Here is a 27,076-nt window from a genome sequence, read left to right on the forward strand (position 1 = left end):
TATTCCGTCTTTCGAGTGCATTCGGAATATTCGCCGATTATCATAAGGCACGAGAAGTTGCGTTTGGTACGAAGCCTGTCTATTTTCATATTTTGTGTTTTTCGGGTTTCACGTCAGAATTTGATATAATTCATTACAAAATGAGTCATTTTTGGGCAAACTGATCGTCATACTAAATTGTCCGATCAGAATAGCCCGTGTTAAAATCAACTTTTAACACGCAGTCGCTTCACACTATTCCCCTATCTGAACCGGTAGGCCTATTTCTGGCTTCCATAAGGCATAACTTTATATTTCGCTTTATTTTGACGTTGTGCGACAGTAACAGGTCTAGCAGTACTTTAAAACCTGTTCGTTGAAGTCTTTTTAGCTGCATTTTTTAAGAAACCCGGCATGTTATTGTTAGACATTGGAAATGGTTCTGTTTGTTTTTTGCAATCTCATGGATTAGGCTCCTATGTATATTTCAGAAGTAAAACTTAGTTATATATATAATACACTAAAGAAAACGGAATGAATCTTATATAATATGAAATTAGGTGTTACCTATGGCGTGGAAAGCTCCTCTTATGAATTATGATTTTAGAATAACATGTTTAGTGTACATGTAAACCAGATCTTTCTTGAAGGTATTTTGTACCAGAAACAACACAAATAAATTGGTGGTGTTCAACCTATCATCGGAGCGCTCGGAATATTCCGAAAATCTCCAAACATAAAGGGGGACCACTGCACATGCATCAGCCTTTGGAAAATCCCGTCCGCCATTTTTGTTAATCTCTAATCACAATTGTTGTTTTAACGTTATTTTTAATGTGCTTATAAAAGCTATCAAAAAGGATATGTTAAAGTAACTTTTTATATTTATAATTCTTATCGATGAAATGCAGGTTTATTTTCTGATTTTGTTTTCTTTCACCGGAAGTGTTACTTGGCATGCGTCTGGTAGCAATAGTCTGAATTATGTAGACGCTCATTAAAAGCGCTCTGATATCTATATTTAGCTCAAGAGGATTTCAAAATGGGGGCGCCCAGTTAACTAAGATGGATTTTTTGACAGCTCTATATATATTTTTTTAAAATTTTCATTTAGTTTGAATTTGATTTCAGTTGAATTGATATGCGTCGTACATGTTATCTAAGAGCGCTACAGCCCTCGCGGGGCCTTTGGCCCAGCTTGGACTTTCCGCGTATTATATTTCTGGTAAAAATGCTCCTGCACATAATACATGAAAGATGCTCCTGCACATAATACATGAAAGAAGGTGTTGCAGTATAAATAGACATAACATAAATTTCTATACTGCTTAACAATTACCCAGCTGGCTCTGGTTGAATCTACCCATGACAAGTGCAGACCAAGATCAGACAGCACAGCTGTGCCTTCTAATCATAATCGACACTGTTTGCTATTCTGGCTGTATTTTCTTAGAAATTTTCCTAAAATTGATCGATGGTTTCGTCCAGATTAAAAGATGGGCAAGTCCATTTAAGATATTTACTGTGGTAAGGGTTAATTCAAGACCTTACATCTGTTTTCTTATAAATTTACAACTCTGGGTGATTGCTGTTTTAAAGAATTGAATATGGCTCCTTTTTTTCAGAACATAAGCAAGACATAATAAATTGAAATTGACAAGATGAACAGGGGCAAGAAAAAGACCCAAGGAGGAAAGATTACAGTGGTGAATTGATTTATTACCTCAAAACTACTATTGATTTATTTGTTGAAATAAATAATTTAACATACAAATTTTATCCAGTTATTGAAAATCATTTGAACAACAAAGTTTATACAATATAGAATCATCTGAAATGACAAACATTTTATTTACTACAAAATTTTGTTACAGTGGTATGATTTTGTGAGTTATCTCTATGTTATAGGCGTCTACACTGGCATCCCTCACAAAGATGGAGAAACAAGTCAAAGAACAAAAGCTGAAAGAGGCTGAAGAAAAAGCAAAGGAGCCTGTTGAGAAACAGAAACTTGCTGATTTTACCAAATTTTATAAGGTACATACCAGGCATTTAAGCATGAGATATGCAATTATTTTTTATATGGGATTTAATCATAAATATTGTTTTCTCTATTTTAAGGCTGACAAGAGTTCATTTCTGTATGCCTTCTGGTTAGCAAAATAGGTAGAGCATTTGATTGTGAATTGGGAAACCCAGGTTTGATTCCCAGACATGGCAGGTCACTATTGTTGTGATTGATTATGAAATCCTTTTTACAGTCATTTGCACTGAACTTCTGCTCTGGCTTGTACAGAAGTTATCAGTTCTTTGTGAAAATAAAGGCTCTAGTACTTGTAAACTGCTATTCAGCCTGCCCAGGAACGATACAGTGGCTGAACTGTGCTCTGTTGAATTCAAAGTGGCTTAAACTTCAAAAACCACCATAATTTCTATATTGTGCATATGATATGAAGAGAATATAGATTTTTTCTGTTTTAAGTACAACTAATGGACCAAAAATAAGTCACCAAGTCACATATGGATCAAGTATAATTGTTTGTGTGAATTTTTCACTTTCATCAGTCTTTAAATGAGTAATTTGATTTGATGCACTCATTAAGTTGCAATGATTAAACACATCATGTAAATGTTTTATAGGAAATAGAGTTGGTACCAGAAAATGAGTGGAATGCATTCTTCAAGAAGATTACCAGTCCCCCTCCACTCACATTTAGACTGGTAGAGAGTTATAAACTGTGTCCATCCCATGTTGATACAGTACCAGGTGTACCAAGGTAAGTTTGCAAAACTGACCTCGGAATATAGGATTTAAGTGCAAAACTTACCTCATAATATAGGATTAAAGTGCAAAACTGACCTCAGAATATAATAATTAAGTGCAAAACTGACCTCAGAATGTAATATTTAAGTGCAAAACTCACCTCAAAATAAAGGATTTAAGTGCAAAACTGACCTCAGAATATAGAATTTAAGTGCAAAACTGACCTCAGAATATAGGATTTAAATGCGTAAAGTAATAACAGACAATGACAATTTTGATATACCCCGGTACAGTAAATATTTCAAAACCTTTACATTTGCATTGTTTTCATAAAAAGGCTTCTATTAAGTTCCAAAATTTGAAAGTCAGAGACTGCAAAATCTTTACCATTGGAAGTCACATTATAATAGGTAAAGAAGGAAAAGCATTACATTTTGGAAGTTACATGACTATATTGAGAAGTATGGTAAATGACACCCAAACTTCCACTACAGGTAGCCCTGACATATGCTATAGTTTGATTCAGTTTAAGCTAAACGTGTCTGTGTTATTTAACATACACAGATTATATATGAAAACAAAGTAAATAAAAACATTCCTTAACAAATAGTCAACTGCTCAAAATGGTGTAAAGATGGTTTTCACCATACTTCTTATTGTAAATTTACAGGCATTATTCTTTCTATCAAGAAATTTGATTATCAAGATATAAAAAATTATTTTAATGATTGCAGGCCAATCTGTATTGTTAATAAACTAATTAAGTGTATTGGTGATGTTAATTTGTTACAATCTAATAGCAACTGATGGATATTACCTTTAAAAAAAAATATTTAAAAATGCAAAGACAATAACATTTGACTGTTTAACTGTAAAGCAGCGTATTTAATACTTTTGAAAGATATACACGTAGAGTTTTGTAGATAAATCATTTTGACCTGGTAAAGAAAATAATGATTTGTTTGACGATTATTGTATTTTTGGTATTTTCAGTCAAGCCAGAGTATTGTCCCGATACGTTCAGAAGAAATACGCAGATACGATTAACAAGTTAACTCTCGGCAACAAGGTTCCTATCAAACTTGAAATACTACCATGGTAATGAAATTTCTTACAAATGAAATTGTTATAAAGTAAATTGTGTATATTTTTAGCAGGACTATTTTGAAGAATAGGGAGAGCTATTGTACTCATCCAGGCGTCTGTAACACACTTTGGTTAAGTTTTTGTCTGCAAGTTGGTATCTTCAAAACAGCTAAAGCGAATAAGTTGAATCTTCACTCACATATTTGGCAGCATAATAAGAGGTCACTCTCCAAGGCCTATAACTCAAGCATGAATTTCGACAGAATTATGGTTGACAGATAACAAACCAAAAAAAGATCCAATTTAATACAAAAATCAATGAACTGTTTGTTTATTAGACGATAAATTGCAGTTGATTTGAACTAGTTTGGGTATGAATATACTGTAGTTGCGCTTTTGTTGTTCTTCTATAGAAACCGTAAGATGGCGACTGGAAAGTGTGTATTCAATAAAAAATGGCTAATAAACTATCCATGGGTTGAAGAAAACTTACTTTATCATTAGTTACAAATGATATATTATATGTGCAACAAATTTTGCTTGAAAAATGGGAAAACTTGTTTTAAAAAGTGCTTGAATTTTGGCATTGGATGTCAGTATGAACCCTGACTCATAATTATGTCATATACAGTATTTTAATAAATATAATTTTCTGTTTTGTTAATGCCTACATTGTCCATGCTCTTGTTTAACTGTCAAGTACTGAGAATGGTTGAGTCCACTGTCCTACTGATAGCTCTCGTTTTTGTTGCCAATTTTATTGCTGGCAATTGATAATAGTCCTCTGCTACATTTTCTGTCAGGTATCCTAAAGAACTTGGTTGGACTTTGAATGTACCCTATGGAGAGACAGACAAATATCTTGGTCTGAAAGAATATGATGCTTTTATTCGCAGTGAAAAAAATCAGGTTAGAATATCTTAAGTCATATACCCTATAGTGCCTTTATTCTTCAGAAATGAATCAGTAAGTAACATAATAAAAAGTGCATTCTGAATGTAGTTATATAATATATGGACCAACTTGTCCAACGGAAAATTATTATGGTTACTAGTATTTGATTTGTAAAGTTGGCAGGTTGGCGAAAGCTGCCCTCTATGCATAACTTTTTCAATTTGAAGAACTTGAAATCAAACTTCAAAAATCAATCAGAATTATTGCTATAAAGTGCCCTTGGTGTATATTGTCTGGATTTATCACAGATTCAAAATTTATCATCATTTCATCCGAATTATTTGTTAATGGATAGTTCCAAAACTAGAAATTAAAAAAAGAAATTCATTGTTAAATAACTGTGTATAATTAGTCATTTTATTTAATAATTTAGTTTTTCAACACATTTTTTAGAGATTGTCTGTTGAATAAACTTAATGATTTTAAAGAAAAAGATTCATTTATTGTTAAATCTTTTATACTGAACTCTCATTGAATCAAAAATTACTTGTAAACAATACTTTTTGCACTATGTCACAGCATTATGATTGCAAAGTCAAAATGAAACAACTCTATACACTGAATTTTTTTTTGTACAATGTTTGATTTTGTTACAGAGGACATTACAAGGGCTAGAGTCATGGAGTATGTTCCCGCACATTTTGCTGGATGTTAAACCTCAATTTCGTGTGTTAGACATGTGCGCTGCACCGGGTTATATAGCCAGTCAAGTTGCTGAAGCTATGAACTCGGAACCACTTCAAAGTCAAAGTAAGAGCATTGCGCTAATTGACCTTGTGTATTTAAGTTATTTTTAACATTATTGTGACATCATCACTTTTATTACCATAGCAGCCAGCTATATATACCTACTTTTATGCAGTACGTTGAATCAGTCACAGATTTTCTTATCATAAATATCTCATGACGAACACATTTATTATTTTATAAGTCTAGTTTGCTCGAACAATTTATTTAGATGACACATGTAGCTGAATGTAGTCATTCTTTTTATTCATTTTTTTCCTTTAAAAAAAAGAGGAAACAAATAAACAAACTGTAAAAAAATCAATCAATATTGTTCTTTTGAATAGATGGACTTTTGATCTTGAATGACTTGTTTAAAGCCAAGGACAAGATGCATTACTCGTGGACACAAGGTGTTAAAGTGGTTTATTCATTCTTTGATGCTAAAACATATCCTGATTTTTTTACTTCTGACAAGGTAAGTAAGCATCTTCTCTTGCTTTGTGGAGCTTGCTTTCGTACTCAAGAGATTATTTCAAGATAAGCCTGGGGCTAATTTTTTCAGTGTGAAAGTACTCACAAGATACAGCTAAACTTTGTTTGAGGGCATTTGTGGCCGAGTGGATAAGGTCATTGACTTCAAACCACTTGCCCCTCGCCGCTGTGGGTTTGAATCCCGACAGGAACTTTGGATTCTTTTATGTGAGGAAGCTATCCAACTAGCTTACGGAACATAGGTGGTTCTACTCAGGTGCCTGTTCGTGCCTGAAATAATTCACGGAAGGGCACTTGAGGTTTACCTCCACCAGTAAAGCGTCGCTAAATGACCTATACTGTGTTTGTGTGACGTAAAACCAAATCAAACAAACTTTGTTTGCTTGAACTTGCCGACCAGTCCATTTTTCATTCGACCAATGTAAGCAGGAAAACCTTCAGGCCTATGTTATATGTAAAATATGATGATGTAATTTATGATAATACTTCAACCATGGTTGGCTCGAGCTTCTGATCTCTCGAACAAATTTGCACAGGCCCTCAGAATTGGAAGGAACGAAGTTTGACTGTATAAGTTTACAGACTGTAGGCTGTTAAAGCTTGGTCTGAAACTATGTGTAGGCTGACTTTTTAGGGGAGTTACGGGGGATACAACCCAAGATGTTTTTACTCTGGGTTGATAAAGGTGTATTTTGATGTATGTAGTACAATAAATATTTTCAAAGGATTATTAGATGTTGCAGGTAGTTAGATAAATTATCATTTTGACAAATAAATTTTTTTTTCTTTTTTCTCACTGTCTTGGGATATAGGAGGATATGCCCGTGATTGTCAGATTGGTGTTATTGATATTAAGGCCGTTGACTTCAAACCACTTGCCCCCTCACCGCTGTGGGTTCTAATCCTGTCAGGGACTTTGGATTCTTTCATGTGAGGAAGCTAGCCAGCTAGCTAACGGAACGTCAGTGGTTTTACTCAGGTGCCTGTTTGTGCCTGAATAATGCTCGGAAGGGCACCTGAGGTCTTCCTCCACCAGTAAAGCTGGAACGTCACCATATGACCTATACTGTGTCGGTGTGCAATCAAACAAACAAACAAACTCTCTTAATTATTTTTTGGAAAACAATTTATCATATTTTATCCATTGATATTTTTACTACATGTATATCATTTTTCCTGAAATATTTTATTTTCATAATAAAGTTTTGCTTTAGAATGATTTTTTCATATTTTGATTATCATATTTTGTATTGTAGCAGGTCATTCAAAATCAGCTGAAATTTGACAGGATAATATGTGATGTGAAATGCAGGTAAGCATTACATTCTCAACTTCTGTAAAGACTTTATTAATGTAGGAAGCTGTTTAATGAAGTCATAAAATGATTATCAAATTGACATTATATTCAATCAAATATGAATGGTGGGTGTATAGGTCAAAGTCAAGATGACTTAATTTTGCCATAATTGTTTTAAATTTTACAGTCTAGTTCATGTTTACAATCAATAACAGAATGATGTGATTCACAGAAAAGTGAAGTATCCTTCAGGATGTATGGTTAATGTTCATTTGATAAAAGAAATGGGGCAGTCTTTTTACATTTAAAGGGAGACACAGGCAAAATTTTCATTTTCTTAGTTTTGAATATTTCATTAATTATTCTGTAAATGCCCTCAAAATGAATATATTAGACAGTCAAAGGAACAAAACTTTTCTCCATATAAAGAATAAAATGGTGGTTTCCTAACTTGACCCGCGTGGGTCAGGTTAGAGCGCTAGCATTTCACAATAGTTGTCAAAGTGAACTCTGGAAACGTTAAAGAACATGTCAAATGAATGACTTAGGCTTGTTTCAATCATACAATATCCACAATATCTGTTATTGTAACTTCAAGGGTTTGTTCAAGTCACCTGACTTGTTTTAAAACTATTTGTTGATTCTATTGGCGTCTAAATTTTGTTCAGCATATATAGATATATTTACGCTTAAAACCCAAAATATATAGAATTTAAACAGAAATTCAAGCTGAAACTTCATGAAAAGTCATTTTAGCGTGATTTGAGTACATAAGATCATTTTAATATTTTTGTCATTATTTTGCCTGAATATCCCTTTAAGACAGTTTTAACATTTCTTATGATCAATTATCGGTCAATGACCATGTTAATAATTATGTCACTTTAAAAAAAGTTCATAAAACCACACAATAACTGCATACACATGTATATAAAACTCACTTTTATAAATTTTGAAAAATTTAAAAATTTAAAAAATATAATTTCAATTGTTGTGATGGTGATATATAATAGAATATATTTTCTTATAGTGTTGATGGAACAATGAGGAAGAACGTAAGTGTCCAGGAGACGTGGACACCCAGGGCAGCTTTAACCTTTCATAAGTGAGTGTTGTATTCTTTATTAATTTACTTCACTATTTCAAGAATATTATGGCTGTCCTACTTTAACCTTTGTATTTGTTTGACTATTATATATGTATTGCATGCAATGTATCTCTTTAGTCACAGAAAATAATGTCTTAAAAGTTAGGATAGTAAATTGGATATTATTATTATTTCATGCCTTGCCCTTGTCACATGGATGTCCGCTCTATAAATCCTATACCCCTTACCACAACATGGCTCACATGTCAGTCTGAACAATGCAATATGCAGAACCCATGCGACCCTTGTGCCAACTTAAAGTCAACTTGGATTTTAGATTTAAGAGAACCAATTATCAGAAATTCTGTGTCTGCTTTATAAATTTCTGTACCCTTTAAAAGACTCTTCAAACTTGGCTCAAATGTCCATCTGAACAATGCAATGTGCAGAGCCTATGCCACACTTGTGCCAGCTAAGGCTTGCTTTTAAATTTTAAATGTCAGAAAGCCTATTATTTGAAATTTCATTCCACTCTATAAATACTATAACATTCATATAATGTTCATCTTGGCAAAACAGTGTGCATGACTCAAAGTTAAAATAGTAAAATTAAACAGGTAGCAGTTAAGAATCTTCGAAACTGCATGGAAGTGATCTGTGGCCTGACATAGGTTGGACATATACAGTGGGTTTATGTGATATACAAAATCTTATTCAAAAATCAAAACTTACTTCATTTTTCCAGTGATCAAAAGGCAATATTAAGAAGAGCTCTTGAACTGGTCAAGGTTAAAGGTCGTGTACTGTACTCTACAACTTCCTTAAATCCAATTGAAAATGAGGCTGTAGTCATGGCAATGATCAAAGAAGCTCAAGGTATGTATATATCCATAAATTTGTTAAAACGTTTTTTATTTGATGATGAAATCAGAAAAGTGGTATTTGAAAGTAAACAGTAAGAACTACTTTCATATGAGAACTTCTGTGACCCGGTGTCGCATGATAATCACACGGAATGTATTTACTATAAGCAGGTTTAGTTATTGCTAGCCTTTTGTAACTTACTTGTAAACATAAACGGCTTGAATTTTTGTCATGAAATTAAGACCGATTCATGAGTCGAAGTCCTGGTGAGTTGAAGTTTTTACACAAGTCCCTTCAACCTCAACTTACTGAAGTTCTACTGTACTAATATAATTCATGCTTAGATACGGACAGATATTGCAAGATATCTATGGATATTTATACTTGCAATGAAAGAGCTTTAGAATCCTTTGGTGACACTGTTATAAAAGCTAAAATTAATTACATTTGTTGAAACAAAATGGCAGTTAAGCTTTGTCAAATTTGGTTTTGGTAACTTTGGTTTTGGTTTGTACTTGTTGCCTCAGATAATCAATTGCTTCCAGTAGGCTTAAGTTTAAGAACATTTGATTGTTGGTCGATGAAATGATTGTGAAATCTGCATTGCAGATGTATGCTTATTATGATATAAAATTTTCAGGTACAGTAGAACTGTTTGATGCAAGGAAATTAGTGAAAGATTTCAAAATTCGACCTGGAATGACCACATGGAAGGTAAGTGCATTGATTTTATGAAGAGTTTCGAAAAAATATGTAGACAAAAATACAATTTCAATTGTATGTGTGTACTATGCATTGTATGACCATAATTTGAATAAATGAATAACAGGTGTTTTAGAAATCTTTGTTGAAGGATCTATGATCATCATTAGGTGACATGTTGGGACGATATGATGATAATTGCAATAATAGGTGTGACGTGTTTATGATTTAAAATATTGTTATGTGCAATCTTTCAACAGTATCTTATTGACTGTGATCAGGACATAGAAATTAGAGTATTGAAGTAGCTCATTAAAATGCCATATGGTATATAAGAAGAATGCATTCCTGCTTTTTTTTGGTGCAGATTTTATTTTCAGTACAAAACAAAGGAACAAAAATGAAAATAGCATCTTATTGTTGTATTCATTTGCAAATAATTGGGTCAATAGTCATTAATGTTTTAAGTGAAAATTTAGACCTGTTAATATGGATACTCTGTGTATTCCATTTTTGTAAAAAAAAATAAACATTGTGATGAAACTTGGCAGATTTTATATACCGTATCTTGTAAATGTCATTTAGATCAATTTATGTCAAACAAAATATAACAGAAATGAATGTTGAGCATTTTTTGAAGACTCAGACTTGAAATGTTAATGATTATTTGGCCTGGTATTGTTTTCAAATCATTAAAGGGTATAAAGCTATTCTAGGCTGTCTGTATTCAAAACAATATAGAGTCCAATATAGATTTCTGTATTGGACTGTTAAGTTTTTATTGGCCTTTTCATGCATTGTCATTGATAAAAGTCGGTAAACCACAAAAGTATCCATATTAATTCTACTAAGAGTGTTGCATGCATCTTGCAACATCAAAAACATAACAATATAAAAATGCATTTCCTAAATATAATTTGGATATCACTAGTTAAAACTTTATACTCTTTGATATATGTTAAGATTTGAATATAGATTTCAGTTATTGAAAAAGAGATCAACAAATTGCTGATGGCCAATTTAATGATGTATATAACATAATCTTTTATTAGGTAAAATGCAGCTGGAAATTCAAAGACTGGGAGTCATCAAAATGTGTTTAAAAGCAGTTTAACTGTTTTACATACTCCTCTCAGGACATAGTTTGTCCGTATGTGTGCCCAATATGACCTTCATTTTGTCCAAACTTGATATCCATTTGATTGCCATTTTAAAATGCTGTGCCAACAATGTGGTGCCAATATTTGCCCTGGTTTTGAGCCATTACAGCTGGTCCTGATGAACTTTTCGTTTGATATACCATTATAATTTTTCCCAAGCCATTCTGATGCCCTGCCATTCCAAGACTCTCATAAAGTATAATAAAAATATTGGCCTGATGTACTTAAGTCAGGGGTTATGAACCCCCCCTGCCAACCCCCCCCCCCACCCAAAAAAAATAACAAAATTCCTTCACAACTGCAGCAATAGAAATAATCTTAAGCAGATTTTTTATCTAATGTATGGAAACAAAGCATCTTAACAACAACATGTCTATTCGTGTTCATTTCTTTTATTTTTCCACATGATTTGTTGGACAGCATTTCTCCCCCAAATGTCCTTGTCATTTTGTATTTCACCCTCCATCGTCCCTAGAAAATTAATATAGCCCAGTATGTATGGATAGAAACAAACAGGCAATAGGATGGCAGATCTAACAGCAGAACAAGGTGAGAATAGAGTGATTAAAATCCCACAAAACCTGTTGAATATTCTTGGAAGAAATGCTTATTATTCGAGGGTGTTTAAAGGTGTTCATATAAAGTTAAAGTAAGCTAGATTTTCGGAGAATAAGACAGGTGTACCTTCTTGTGAAAGCTTCTGAAGTAGACATGGATTATTTAGACCATTTAAAATTGTATCACAAGTTAATAAAGTTTGTCAAATAAGCTCTGGGGAGCATTAGATTGATGGAACACTGATTTACAAGCTCTATGTGAGACTTACAAAACTTCAAACCATAAATTTTTTCTTGTGTAAAATAATTGTGGATGCCAAATTACTGTGCAGCTCTAGGCCATTCAGACTGTAATTTAGCAAATATAGGTAGCCCTATTCAACATTGTGTTATTAATAAGATAAGGTCATCATGATTGAATATTGCAGACTGACTCTTAAGAATGATAGTGTCTCTGCATTTGTTACTTAAACAAACCTGCAAGTTTAGGGGGAAGCTTTTAAAATGGTGAATGACAAGTATCCATTATCTATAAGGATTGTCAACCATACAACAAGTGACTTAATTTACTTACTACGTAGAACTGTTCAGCATAAGTCCACTTGTACCAACTATTTTTAGGTCTAGTTTTCAGCGATGTAGGACCAGTAATTTGTCAATGTTGCCATTCAACGCCCCAAAAGAAAACAAGATCACAAGGGTCACAACCCTTTTTATATGGGCCACTTCAACTGAAAGTGGAAAAAATCAGTATTGCAACTGCTGACAGACCAATAGATATACTGTACAGTATATTGTGGGTATATATTACCCTTGAATGGTCTTTCCTTTGTGTTGCTTACCAATTTACCTTTGCCCCATTTTTTCCCCTACAAACCAACAAATGGCTGAACACTAAACATTATAGAATTGATTTTAATATGGTTTTATCTCAGGTAGAACAGCTCAAAAAGCTTAAAATCTGCCCTCAAAGTTAAAGTCCCATCAATAGATAATGACCAATATCATATAATCTTTTGAAGAGCCTGTATCAAGCACCCTTATTTAAGCCATGTTAGCCCCTTTGATGGCCCACCACAGCTAAAAGAAGAACTTTTCAACATTATTTAGTTGGTGGATTGCTGTATAGAAATAAGTATATGAGTGGCTTCTTATCATGAATATACATTTCTTGCATATCCGACTGGTTTTTAGTCCCCTACCGGTTTAACCGGAGGGGACTTTAGGTTTACCGTCCGTCTGTCCGTCCGTCTGTCTGTCCGTCCGTCCGTCTGTCTGTCAGTCCGAGCCAACATTTGATTATTATGAGCTTCATTCCGTAGTTAAATAAAGAACATAAACTCATAAAATTTAAAATTAAGAGCTATTTTTTGTTTTTATGAGCTTATTTTGCTTATGGACGTTGGTCCAGGTGGTGTTTATGAGCTCATTTGCCTCATAAACATCAAATTTTGGTAAGTCCGTCAGTCCGTCCGTCCACAAAACTGGATCCCGCGATAACGCAAAAAGTACTGAAAATATTTTTATAAATCTTGATATATGGATAGATGGCAGTATGGAGATTATGCACGTCTTTTTTTTTTCTTCCTATGTTGAAAATTCTGGTTGCTATGGCAACAAATAGTCTGAAAATATGGCAAATTTTAACACATAAACTGGATCCAGTGATAACTCAAAAAGTACTGAAAATATTTTTATGAAACTTGAAATATGGGTAGATGGCAGTCTGGAGATTATGCACATCTTTTTCTTTTCTTCCTATGTTGAAAATTCTGGTTGCTATGGCAACAAATAGCCTGAATTTCAAAAAATTTCAGCTTTTTCACTATAAGTTCTTTATTTCTTAAGGTGTTTACTTCAAACTTTAAATATAAGTTTCTAGTCATCAACCACATCATATGTGACAAGGTTTACAACTCTAGCACAAAAATTATCAGTATTACCTCCCTTGAACTTAGAATTTTGATGGAAAAAAAATGTTGTCTTTTTTAAATAACTTCTTTATTTCCTAATGTATCTACTTCAAACTTCATATATATGTTTCTTTTTATCACTCAACATTTTTGAGAAGGTTAAATACTCTAGCAAGACTATTTCCAGAATTATGTCCCCCTTGAACTTAGATTTTTTTTGAGAAATTGGTATTTTTCACTCCAACTTCTTCATTCCTTATAGGATTTACTTTAAAATCCCACATCGTAATAATATGACAAGGTTGTATAAACATAATTTCCTTACTAGGCAGGGAAACTTAACACATTACTGTGATATAGACAAACTTAGAACTCAAAAGATTTAAGTTCATTCATGTCATTCATTCACTGGTAAAATTGACTGGCCAATGGCCCATCAGAAAGTTGCTGGGGTTCTAACCGGTAGGGGACTTATGGATTGCTTGCAATACTATGATAATTGCTTGTTACCATTTGTTTTACCCATGCCAGGAAATTTCATCTGGCATGGACTGTGCCAGATGAGAGGCATGCTATGCAATGGCGTCACTGGTCTTGCCAATATATTATTTGTACTGATGGGTCTTCACCAAACTTTATCTTTACCAGCATGGTCCTTTCATAAATCTTTAAATGATGCATTCAGTTTATATTCTTTTTATGTTCACCATAGCTTCCATCTTATTTTGAAACATTTTTGGTTAGCTCTTTTATTATAGATAAATAAGAATGAAATTTCTGTAAATGTTAAAAAGTATTTTTCACCCGATCTTAAATGTGCAGCTGTTCTCAGCAAATTGCTTATTTATATTACATATTTTGTATTGTATGAACAATTCATATCATAGAAAGTTGATACCTTCAGGTGATGACAGAGGATGGAATTTTCCTCGAGAAACTTACTGACGCAAATGAAGCATTCACACAAGAATTTCCAGAAAGTGTTTTCCCACCACCAATCAAAGAAGTTATGGCTTACCATATGGAGAGATGGTAATTTGATATGTTAAACTTTATGAAAAATAAGTTTAGAGTTAATTTATTTTTCAGTTAAACCATTTAACCTGTAAAGCAGCATGCCTCCTGATTCATTCAAATTTCATGAATATTTTTCATGGTATAAAAATGTTTTAATAAGTAAAATATTGTCATTTGAACCAAGGAAGTAATTTACACATTGAAAATATTGCAATTAGAATCTATGAAAATTACCAAGATAGGTCAAAATATGCAAAAAATAGCCCTTATTTAGTTAGTCTCACAGTAGAAATATGGTGTATAATATTGCAACATCAGTCATTAATTGCATATTACATGTTAATTTTTCTTGAATTGTGAACATTTTAACCTTTCCCTAAAATCTTATTACATTTTCCACAAGGTTGATATTCGTGAAATATTTTGGCTCATCTGGAGGCATACAGCTTAAACCTGTAGTAATTGTTTTGTCCTGCTATGCCGTTGTAATTTAAAGGGATTTCAATAACAAAATACAAAAATTTAGCTGTCAACAGTATAGTGCCTAGACTGTGCAGATGTGCATCAAGCCTGGCTCGATACTTGTGGCAACGACTAATCCCTCTCAAGTTTCATCAGGATATGTACAGTTTAAGACAGACAGAGCTGATGACATACAGCAGTTTGACCTGGGAAGAGTTAGTGAGGTCATCCTTAAGTGATGCCAGAAAACAGACAGTATCTGTGCGACTAAAAACCACCACAAACCAACTGCTTAGTAAAATTTCAAGAAAAGCACAATACTACTAAATACCAGGAAATGAAGGGTTTTGTGATGTAAAGAATGAATTTTTGTTCATTTGTAAAGGAAAATGCTGTTCAAGAATAAATGTTTTACAAATTTTTAAAGGAAAATTTTCTGTTTTCAGTGTGAGAGTTTTACCCCATGACAATGACACAGCCGGTTTCTTCTGCGCTGTTCTTGTTAAGTCATCAGAACTACCTTGGATTAGAGGTATATTTCAGATTTGTATTTCTGAAAACTGGTATCATTTGGTTCTCTTAAGTCAGTATATAGGCATAATTGTTATTGTTCAATAGGTTTTGTTCCTTAATTGGTATAAATGCACTTTTGACATTGCTGTTTATACCCTTGTTATATGGATTATCGCATATAATTAATTGACTGAGAATCTGTATATTATATGGATACTCCTCTTCCTGGACTACTCAACTGCTTGATAACTGTAGACTATATGGCTAGAGATTCTTAGAATCATAAGATGATCTTACATGTTGTGTTAACTTTGTGAGCCAGTGGTTCCAAATTTTCAATCTAAAACATTCCTCAAGACTAGATTTGATTGATGTCACTTTGCCATTCAATAAGGAACTATACTTTCAAATGATGATGTATTTGTAATCACTTTGATGTTATCATATGATTTGTTGAATCTCTATCAATACTCATGTATATTTGGTCATTGTCAAACTGAGTGTATGTGTAGAGAAAAGGATAGTGTCACTTTTGGATTTCTATAAACAGATTTTCAATTATTTTATATTTTGTTTTACTGAAATGTTTAATCATCACACATATTCAATATGGTACAAACTTGGGAGAGGAACACTCTTTAGGAGACACTGAATTTGATTGTTGCTTAAAGGTGCCATTCTGGAGAGGTTAAATTCATTGGCAAGTCTTAGTTTGTGAAAAATTGATACTATTGTTGTATAGAAGTTATTGGCCTATAGAGGACCACTCTACCGAAGGAAACACTGTATTTTTGATCTTCATTTTCAGCTAAGATCATAGAAGAGATGAAAAACCAGAGATCACAACCAGAGCCGCCCGAGGCACCAAAAGAACGGCAGTACGGTTACAAGATTAAACTGAAATGTCAGGTGGCACCTACCGAGATTGAATGGACAACCGAAACAACTGATGCCAGACTTAACACCACCAGTAAAGTTAGAATTGAAAAGTTTGATCTGCTACGACAGGAAATGGATCCATCGTAAGTGATGTTTACTTTTGGAATTCAGCTTTTGTTAGAGCACTTGCAAAAATCATGATCACAAAATAGGAAAATATCGCTATTTTTGCTGATTCTTACATTTTTCATTCATTAATGTATATTAATCAATGAGAAGAGATTATTTAGATGCTTTAAAGTGCATTTTGTTTGGTGAAAAGACAGGATTTTAGCATTTGATCATTCAAGTGCCTTGTCTGGTATATACCGCAATACGGTATTTAGTGTGGTGCTCAAAAACATGTTTCAGTCTCTCTCTTACTTTTCTTGTTTGTTAACAATCTTATTCTTATGTTGGAACATTACTTAGAAATTAAATGAGAAGATTTTTAGCTGGACTATGGGATAAGAAAAAGTAGAGCTATTGTAGTCACCGGAGCGTCGGCGTAACCACTTATGTTAAAGTTTTTGTAATACCTCAAATATTTTCAAAGTCCATTGACATATGGCTTTGAAACTTTACACAGTTGTTCACCATCATGACCCCAACCTGTAGACAGGAGGAGGTAACTATATCAAGCATTTTGACAGAATTATGCCCCTTTTTCGACTTAGAATTTACATTAAAGTTTTTGTAATACCTCAAATATTTTCAAAGTCCATTGACATATGGCTTTGAAACTTTGCACACTTGTTAATTATCATGACCCCAATCTGTAGACAGGAGGAGGTAACTGTATCAAGCATTTTGACAGAACTATGCCACTTTTTAGCTCGACTATTCGCAGAATAATCGAGCTAATGCAGTCACCCATTTGTCGGCGTCGGCGTCCCTGTGGTTAAGTTTTTGTATGTAAGCTGGTATCTCCATAACTACTGAAGGGAATGGATTGAAACTTCACACACTTGTTCTCTGTGATTATCTAAGATGATTGGCACAAGTCCCATAACTCTGAATTGTTTTATTTCATAATTATGCCCCTTTTTCGACTTAGAAAATCTTGGTTAAGTTTTTGTATGTAAGCTGGTATCTCCATAACTACTGAAGGGAATGGATTGAAACTTCACACACTTGTTCTCTGTGATTATCTAAGATGATTGGCACAAGTCCCATAACTCTGATTTGCTTTTTTTCAAAATTATGCCCCTTTTTCGACTTAGAAATTCTTGGTTAAGTTTTTGTATGTAAGCTGGTATCTCCATAACTACTGAAGGGAATGGATTGAAACTTCACACACTTGTTCTCTGTGATTTTCTAAGATGATTGGCACAAGTCCCATAACTCTGGTTTGCTTTTTTTCATAATTATGCCCCTTTTTCGACTTAGAAATTCTTAGTTAAGTTTGTGTATGTAAGCTGTTATCTCCATAACTACTGAAGGGAATTGATTGAAACTTCACACACTTGTTCTCTGTGTTTATCTAAGACAATTGGCACAAGTACCATAACTCTGATTTGCTTTTTTACATAATTATGCCTCTTTTTCGACTCAGTAATTCTTGGTTAAGTTTTTGCGTGTAAGCTGGTATCTCCATAACTACTGAAGGGAATGGATTGAAACTTCACACACTTGAACTCTGTGATTATCTAAGATAATTGGCACAAGTCCCATAACTCTGATTTGCTTTTTTACATAATTATGCCCCTTTTTTGACTTAGAAATTCTTGGTTAAGTTTTTGCATGTAAGATGGTATCTCCATAACTACTGAAGGGAATGGATTGAAACTTCACACACTTGTTCTCTCTGATTATCTTAGATGATTGGCACAAGTCCCATAACTCGGATTTGCTTTTCAACATAATTATGCCCCTTTTTCGACTTAGAAATTTTTGGTTAAGTTTTTGCGTGTAAGCTGGTATCTCCATAACTACTGAAGGGAATGGATTGAAACTTCACACACTTGGTCTCTGTGATTATCTAAGGTGATTGGTACAAGTCCCATAACTCTGAATTGTTTTATTTCATAATTATGCCCCTTTTTCGACTTAGAAAATCTTGGTTAAGTTTTTGTATGTAAGCTTGTATCTCCATAACTACTGAAGGGAATGTATTGAAACTTGAAGAGTTTGTACCTTTTCGGACAATTTTATGTATTCATATAGGTAAGCATTATTATACTCAATGAAACACCCTTGTGACAAATTTTAGAATAGTCGAGCTTTACTGTCCTCCGACAGTTCTTGTTTGACTTAGAATTTACGTTAATGTTTTTGTAATACCTCAAATTTTCAAAGTCCATTGACATATGGCTTTGAAACAAGTTGAAATTTTATACTCCTTTGAGAGCATAATAGGACTCTCTCCAAGGCCTATATTTAAAGAAAAATTTTGCCCTTTTGTTAACTTTGAAAATTATACATTATCAAGGCTTTTCTACTATCAAGCACGAAGAAAAGTTGAGCGCTGCTGTCCTACTGACAGCTCTTGTTTAATTAATTTTTTTTGTAGTTATAATTGATCTACATGTACAGTCAAATCTGCTTTAAAGACCACCTTGTATGTAAAGGACACCTTTCACCACTATTAATTCATTGAATATAACAGAGTAACCGCCAATTAAAGACCACTTGTCTACAAAGCCATGTTTAGTCTCTACCTTGGATGACCTTTGTTCACATGTTTGACTGTATGTATTAAAGAAACATGCCCTCAGATGTGTGCTCATCATAAATACAATAATAGAGAAGTTTTTATTTGTTTTGTTTATGAGTTATTTTGGGTGATGATTTCAGGTGTAAACCTAAACAGTTGATACCTGAAGTAGAGCATAACTTCATGTTCTGTGAGAAAACCACAGAGGAATGGTTGAAAATCAAGTAAGTGTTTTAGATATCATAAGTACTATCTTCACATGATTGAGCTTTAGTAGCCATTATAATGGATGTACAGATAAATGTAAGTGCATGTGAAAAAGATCTACATGTACTTTATATTCACTGATTGAAAACCATAGTTGGTGCAGAGAGCTTAGTGCAAAAATACTTGCCTTATAGAGTTACGTTGTACCCAAACCTAAATTTGGGACTTGACCAAAAACTAACAGAGGAAGATGGTAATAAAAATGTTGTTTAGATTAGTAGCCTGTTAAACAGGCTATGATATCAACAGAAAATAAACCTCACATTGAAATACAAAAGTTATACAAAATAATGTTTGATTTTATATGTATTTCATGCAGGGGCGTCCTTGGCCAAGTGGTTAAGGTCATTGACTTCAAACCACTTGCCCCTCACTGCTGTGGGTTCGAATCCTGACAGTGACTTTGGATTCTTTCATGTGAAGAAGCTATCCAGCTAGCTTACGGAACATCGGTGGTTCTACTGAAATAATGCACGGAAGGGCACCTGAGGTCTTCCTCCACCAGTAAAGCTGGAACGTCACGATATGACCTATACTGTGTCGATGTGATGTAAACCCCCACCCCTCCCCCCCAAAAAATAATAAAAATTATATGTATTTCATAATTTGATTACATTGATTAACATGCAAAGAGGTAACTAAAGGGTCATTAGAAATACATTGATCTTAAGAATATGGTGCTTTTGAATTATAAATATTGATCTTTTTATCTTGACTTGAAGGAGAATCAGGAGAGCTATTGTACTTGTCCAGGGTCGGGATTGCAGTGACTTTTTTCCAATGAAGCTCTTTAGAGTTAAATATCCCTATTGACCTTAATGTAGAAAGAGATAAAATAAAATAAAATCTCTTTTTATTATGATTATATTTTATGTTTTCTTTTCAGGGAATTCTTTAAAATCTCCGATGATTTTGATCCAACAAATCTGGTGATGCGACATAATAAAACAACATTCTTTCAGACTTGTCCAATGGTTAAGACACTTGTTAGATATAACAGGGAAAAAGCCGATAGCAATGTAAGAATTCTTATACAGTATTGTCTATTCTTTCATAGGCTTAGTTCAGAATAACTAAATGTACAAATAAAACATATTTTGGAACAAGTTCTTTTGATTGAAGAGTATTGAATGATTAAATTCAAATTGAAACATGTAACATTGAAATAGCTATTTTGATTGTTTTATGAGACCTTTACATATCACCAGCAAGATAACAAAGTCTATGCCACCATATGATTCCAAACCAACATACACAGCTTCAGACCAGGCCATTCAGATTCAGATTTAGAATTTTGATATTGAAATCTCTACAAATGGACTATTGAACAAATTCAAAGGAAGACTAGTCCATTTCAAAAGTGAAGCAAAATCAACACTATACAAATGTAATGTAGGTAATCAATGTAATGCAGGTAATCAATGTAATGTAGGTAATCAATGTAATGTAGGTAATTAATGTCAGGCAGGTAATCAATGAAATGTAGGTAATCATTGTCATGTAGGTAATTAATGTCAGGCAGGTAATCAATGTCAGGTAGGTAATCAATGTAATGTAGGTAATCAATGTAATGAAGGTAATCATTGTAATGTATGTAATCAATGTCAGGCAGGTAATCAATGTCAGGTAGGTAATCAATGTAATGTAGGTAATCAATGTTATGTATGTAATCAATGTCAGGCAGGTAATCAATGTCAGGTAGGTAATCAATGTAATGTAGGTAATCAATGTAATGTAGGTAATCAATGTAATGTAGGTAATATTATGTAGCTATAGCCCTACCAACAACAGTTAGAAGACATGTAGTACAACAAACAAAACCACATCCTTTCCCCAGATATTTTTCCACTGGAATAACGAATTCTTCCCTGAAGTATAGCTAAAAATATCTTATGTAAAGAGTGAAAATGGCAATTTTACAGGTGGCCTGACGATCAAATTAAAAATGTTGCATGGTCAGTTTGATTGCTCCTATTGAGTAACACTTAAAAAAGTGTTAGAGCCCCAGACTAAATTCCGTATACCGATATATACCAGACAAGGCAATTGAATGATTAAATGCTAAAATCTTGTCTTTTCACCTGCCGAAATGCACTTAAAGAAGTCTGTTATAATTTATCTGTTCAGATCAAAATGTGTACAATCATGAATGAAAAATGTAAGGATAAGCGAAAAAAGTGATATCTATCTATTTTGTGATCATGATTTCTGCAAGCATCTAGAGGTACTGCTCCAACACTGTATTGAATTAAATCCCTTATGGCACTGATAGTAACCATGTTAATTTAATAACACTTCATTGGAATAAGTTGTTTTAAAGTATGTTCATCATAAGTTTTGTACTTGTACCAACCTCAAATTATAATAGATGTGATTCATCTCATGATTTGTTACTAGTTATTTTGCTTGTATTAAGAGTGGTTTATTGTGTTTTTGATACTTTCAGTTCAGTGCAGCAGTTGGTATGTGTATGTTTTATCCGATGCCAGAATTATGGAACACAGTGGATACATCTTTATCAGTCATGATGAGCCATGAGGTTTGTATATATATATTTTTTTGTACATGTAATAATAAAATGTGTAAGGGCTGTCTCAAAAAGTCATGGACAATGGCTGTAAAACAAAAAAAAAACACCCAAGCCTGATTTAAATTTTGCACAAGGGTACCTCCCATCAATTTAAAGTCAAAGAAAAAAACAACATTATTTCAAGAAAGTAAACATACATTATTATAAATAACATACCTTGGGTGTAAGTATGTGCCCCATGCCAAAAATTGTCATTTTACTAACATAACCTGTAACCTTAGAAACAGAGTAAGAAGTCAATAACCTAAGAAATCTGCCTTATGTTTTAATATTGGCATTAACCGTATAATTATCAAGAGCCCTCTTTCCATGGAAATTATAGTCATTATTACTTTGTCTAAGCTATAGTGATTTTTTGTTTAATTTGTAATTAGCTAGCATTTATTATTACTGACATTTTTAGCTCGACTATACGAAGTATATGGAGAGCTGTCCTACTCGCCCCGGCGTCGGCGTCGGCGTCGGCGTCCGCGTCCGCGTCCAGATTTTAGATTAAAGTTTTGGTGCAGTAAAATATTTTTCACTATAACTTTGTCATTTCTTAAGGTATCAACTTCAAACTTCAAATATATGTTCCTTATCATCAACCACATCTTATGTGACAAGGTTCATAACTCTAGCACCAATATTTTCAGATTTATCTCCCCTTGAACTTAGAATTTTCCTTAAAAAATACTATTTTTTACTGATACTTCTTTATTTCTTAAGGGATCAACCTCATACTTCAAATATATGTACCTTATCATCATCCCCATCTTATGTGACAAGGTTCATAACTCTAGCACCAATATTTTCAGATTTATCTCCCCTTGAACTTAGAATTTTCCTCAAAAAATACTATTTCTTACTGTTTCTTCTTTATTTCTTAAGGGATCAACCTCATACTTCAAATATATGTACCTTATCATCATCCCCATCTTATGTGACAAGGTTCATAACTCTAGCACCAATATTTTCAGATTTATCTCCCTTTGAACTTAGAATTTTCCATAAAAAATATTATTTTTTACTGTAACTTATTTATTTCTGAAGGGATCAACTTCATACTTCAATTATATTTACGTTATCATCATCCACATCTTATGTGACAAGGTTCATAACTCTAGCACCAATATTGCAAGAATTATCTCCCCATAAACTTAGATTTATTTACTAGAAAAATGTTATTTTTTATTTTAACTTTTTTATTTTTAAAGGTATCTACCTCAAACTTCAAACACTTGTTCCTTATCATCAATTACATTTTATGTGACAATGTTCATAACTCTTGAAGCAATATTTACAGATTTATCTCTCTTTGAACTTAGGATTTTCTTTAAGAAATATAATAACTTCTTTATTTTTTAAGGTATCTACTTCAAACTTCAAATATATATTTCTTATCATTACACAAATGTTGTGTGGCAAGGTCCATAACTCTAGCATGACTATTTCTAGAGTTATTCCCCTTGATCTTGGAATTTATGTTAACAAACGTTATTTTTTACTGTAACTTAATACATAATTATAAATAATTGATTTTTCTTTCATAGTTTTGTCCTCCTTACTGCGTCCAGTATTTCATTAGTCGAGCTTCGCTGTCTCCTGTGACAGCTCTTGTTATCTCAGATTCTTACTTTTGAGAAAACTATCCAGCAAGCTTACAGAAGGTTGGTGGTTCTTCTTGGGTGCTGCCTTATGCCTAAAAAATGCACAGCTTTGGTCTTTCTCAACCAGTAAACCTGGAAAGTCACCATAAGACCTTTACAGTGTTGGTATGATTTTTAAATCAAACAAAAGATTGTCATGGAATCCCAAGAAAGAGATATTGTGATATCTTTTACTTATACCACAGTGTTTTTTTTTTGACAGGGGTTGGCATTCCTGTATCCATTTATCTCGAAACAACTGGTGAACATAGACAGTGATGATCTTCTAAAACTGGCATTCTATGACAAAGTAAAGTTTACTGATCTAAGTGCTAAAGCGCAGGCCGACCTACAGGAAGCAGGTGAGTTGGCATTGACTTATAAGTTTATAAAATTGTTTTGCGTTAAACTCGTTCTACAGCATCTGGCTTCTTTTTCATTGAAAAGTTTATCTTCGAAATAGATCCCCACAGTGTTAGGATTTTTATATGAATTTTTGAATTTGAACAGAAGGCAAATGAAGACCTAGTAAACTGAAATCATATGTAGGTTAGAGTGTTAATATACTTGAAAGCTGTTGAGAAAGTCCAATACATGTATTTGTCATAGCAAAAAAAATGTGACTATATTTACACCCTGGTATGCATTTGAATTGTTCAATGGTCCAAAGTTCTATGCTGATTTTAACTTGCGTATAGTGTTAGTTACTGCAAACTTTATCATTCAGATTACATGCATGAGCTGTGGATATAGTTTGACAAAAAATTGGAAATAATATTGATAATTTTAATATTGAGCTTTGTAAGCTTAGATGCCAGTGATAAGGGCATTGTGGTAGTTGTGTTGGTTTGGTAGTCACGGCAGTAAGCCACATTGAATTTACCAGATCACAGTTCAGCCACCCCATTGTTCCTGGGCTGGCTGTCAAGCAGTTGACCGGTACTAGTTGCCTTCACTTTTGCAAGGAACTGATTAACTACAGTACATACCAGAGCAGAGGTACAGTGCGGATGACCATAGAAAAATTTTCATGATCAATCACATCAAAAGTGACCTGTACTATCCAGGAATCAAAATAGGATCGCCATATTCACATTCTAACGCCTTACTTATTGAGTTAACTAGACGGCTCATTAAAGTTGTACTAATAGTAAACTGCTTATATAGAGGAGAGGTAGTTGATATCTGCTTGCAGAAAACATTTATATAATGGTACGACCCTTAATGAATATGCTGAAAGAATTGTTTTTAGAAATGAAAGAAAAGCAAGTAAGCAAAATTTTGTTTAATGATTAATATATTGTCATATTACCAAATTTAGTTATTTACCTCCAAGTGCTTACAGAGCTCTTATTATATTAAGTGTGACAGAAGTATTTCTTATATCAAGTCATTGTTGAAAATATCTTTAAATCAAAGAATGTGTCTGTTTATTTCAGAGCAGGGATGTGTTTTGTTTGTGTACAGGCCAAAATACATGTAAGATAAAAGTCAAATATTCTTTATAATAATATTACTGAAAGGAGAGCGCTGTTTTTCTTGCATATCAGACTGGTGTTTCCTGTTGAAAATATTTAATCTGGCATGGGGGAACCAGACGAGTCGCGTGCTATACAATGGTGTCATTTTAGCGCATTCTATTAATGAATTGCTTTAAAATGGTATCAGCATATTTAAGAAATGTAAACCCAAATTTTTTAAGAAAATTGACATTCCAATTTTACCTGATATGATTTCCAATTGGGCCTAAAATCGGGGAAGAAAATTGATTGTTTTAGGGAAGAAAATGAAATGAAATTTTATTTCCCCCAAATTAAAAACTTTGGGGTTTTTTATGGGGGGGGGGTAAAAAAGAATTTAAAAAAAATTGGGTAGAATTATGCAAAAGAAAAAATTTTTATCTGAACATTTGGGGGGGGCCGGTTCAGATGCAGAATACCCTTCCCCTCGGGGGTACCTCCACCCCATTGGGGGAAACCTCTGCCAAACCCCTGGTTACGGCGGATTCCGCCCTCAGGACGGATATTCGCAATCGCCAAAAAAAACTGCAACCCATATGTCAATGTTTCTTAATAATAATTAAATGTTTTAAATTTTTTTTTAAATTTTTAAAAAAATTAAAATTAAATTTTTTTAAACCCAAAATTTTAATGTTTTTTTAAAAATTGTTTTTGGGAAAGGGGGTTTAATGTTTTTTTTTAAAAAATGCGGGATTCCTTTATTTACTACGGAGCATTTCTACCAAAAACGGGGGAAAATATAAAAATTTGTCGGGGGGAAAGGGGTTAATATTTTGGTTTTTCCCATTAAAAAGGAAATGGCAGGCCCATGGGGAGGGGAAAAAAAAACCCCCCTTAAAGGTTTGGGGGCCGGGCCCCATGGAAACGAGAAAAAATTTACGGTAACAAAAACCTCAAATTTTAATTTTAATTGGGAAAAAAGGGAATTTGGGGAAAAAATAAAATTTCTTTTTTTGGGGTCTTTACGTTTGAAAAATTTAACCCCAGGAATCTTATAAATTTTTATCATTCCCAGTGACATTGGCGCCCAACGAGGGACTGTGACTGTGTATAGCTCAGAGTTTAATTCGCATTGCTCTGAAACCCTGAGAAATTTGAAGATGAATTTCAATATAGCTGTTTAGAACTACTGTTCACTATTTAGGGAAGAAGATGTGTAAGCGGTCAGATAGCTCAGTCAGTAGAGCCAGGGTATGGTATTCTGAGTGTCCAAGATTAAAGCTGGTCAGGCTGCACATTTTTTTCACCCTGTATGTTTCTCTGCGTAATATTCAAAAGAAAAATTTCAGGTTCAAGATTTTAGAAGACTACATTTAAGACCATATTGAAAGTACATTTAAGAACATACTATTTGACCATGCCCTTCCTGCGATCTTTTACTGAAAGGTACTAGCTGTCGGACATCATTTAGCCTGTTTGAGCAACATAAAGTCTTAACCTTTTTAACACAATTACTAGACTGACTTACCTTTGTCACTAATATATAACCAAGTCAAGATGTTCATCTGAGTAATTTGAAAATTCTGTTGGTAACATGAATTTAGTGTTGACATCAAAACCCCTCACATTGATCCTTACCACACTCAGTGTCTTAATGAACTTGTCCATATTTCAATCTGGACAAAACCATTCATCATTTATAGGGAAATTTTCAAAATATGTACTGTCTGAATAGCCAACAGTGCAGATAGCACAGATGTGTCTGCACTGGTCGGGTGGAGAGAATCATTTGCCACAAGCAGACTGAGGGTTAATAATAGACAATTTCTTATTCAAATCAAGTTAAGTCCATTATAGAAATATAGGGTAGTCAGGATTAATGTTATTCTTAGGAAAGAGAAAACATGAAGAAAGAAATCATATTTGCAACATATATTTGTACAAAATATAATGAAAGAAAAATTGTTTGCATTTTTAGCTT

The 27,076-nt window shown here is 33.4% G+C and overlaps 1 protein-coding gene across 2 annotated transcripts; it reads left to right on the forward strand.

The window, feature by feature from the left end:
- On the forward strand, window positions 1-25,198 carry LOC132757056 (RNA cytosine C(5)-methyltransferase NSUN2-like). 2 transcript variants are annotated; one of them, XM_060748242.1, is made up of 20 exons: window positions 1-66; window positions 1,605-1,685; window positions 1,888-2,016; window positions 2,620-2,756; window positions 3,737-3,841; window positions 4,633-4,738; window positions 5,380-5,533; window positions 5,857-5,987; window positions 7,261-7,316; window positions 8,332-8,406; window positions 9,134-9,264; window positions 9,893-9,966; window positions 14,489-14,616; window positions 15,510-15,595; window positions 16,385-16,598; window positions 19,291-19,374; window positions 20,304-20,436; window positions 21,864-21,956; window positions 23,859-23,997; window positions 25,075-25,198. In XM_060748242.1, the coding sequence occupies exons 2-20, from the start codon at window positions 1,641-1,643 to the stop codon at window positions 25,116-25,118; spliced, it is 2,064 nt and encodes a 687-aa protein (XP_060604225.1). In that variant the 5' UTR covers window positions 1-66; window positions 1,605-1,640; the 3' UTR covers window positions 25,119-25,198. The 2 variants fall into 2 exon arrangements, with proteins under 2 accessions (XP_060604225.1, XP_060604226.1); XM_060748243.1 differs by lacking the exon at window positions 1-66 and adding an exon at window positions 77-254.
- Window positions 25,199-27,076: the final 1,878 nt, after the last annotated feature.

Source organism: Ruditapes philippinarum, unplaced genomic scaffold (assembly GCF_026571515.1).
Source record: "Ruditapes philippinarum isolate M1 unplaced genomic scaffold, ASM2657151v2 ctg109_1_1_1_1, whole genome shotgun sequence".
Lineage (NCBI taxonomy): Eukaryota > Metazoa > Mollusca > Bivalvia > Venerida > Veneridae > Ruditapes > Ruditapes philippinarum.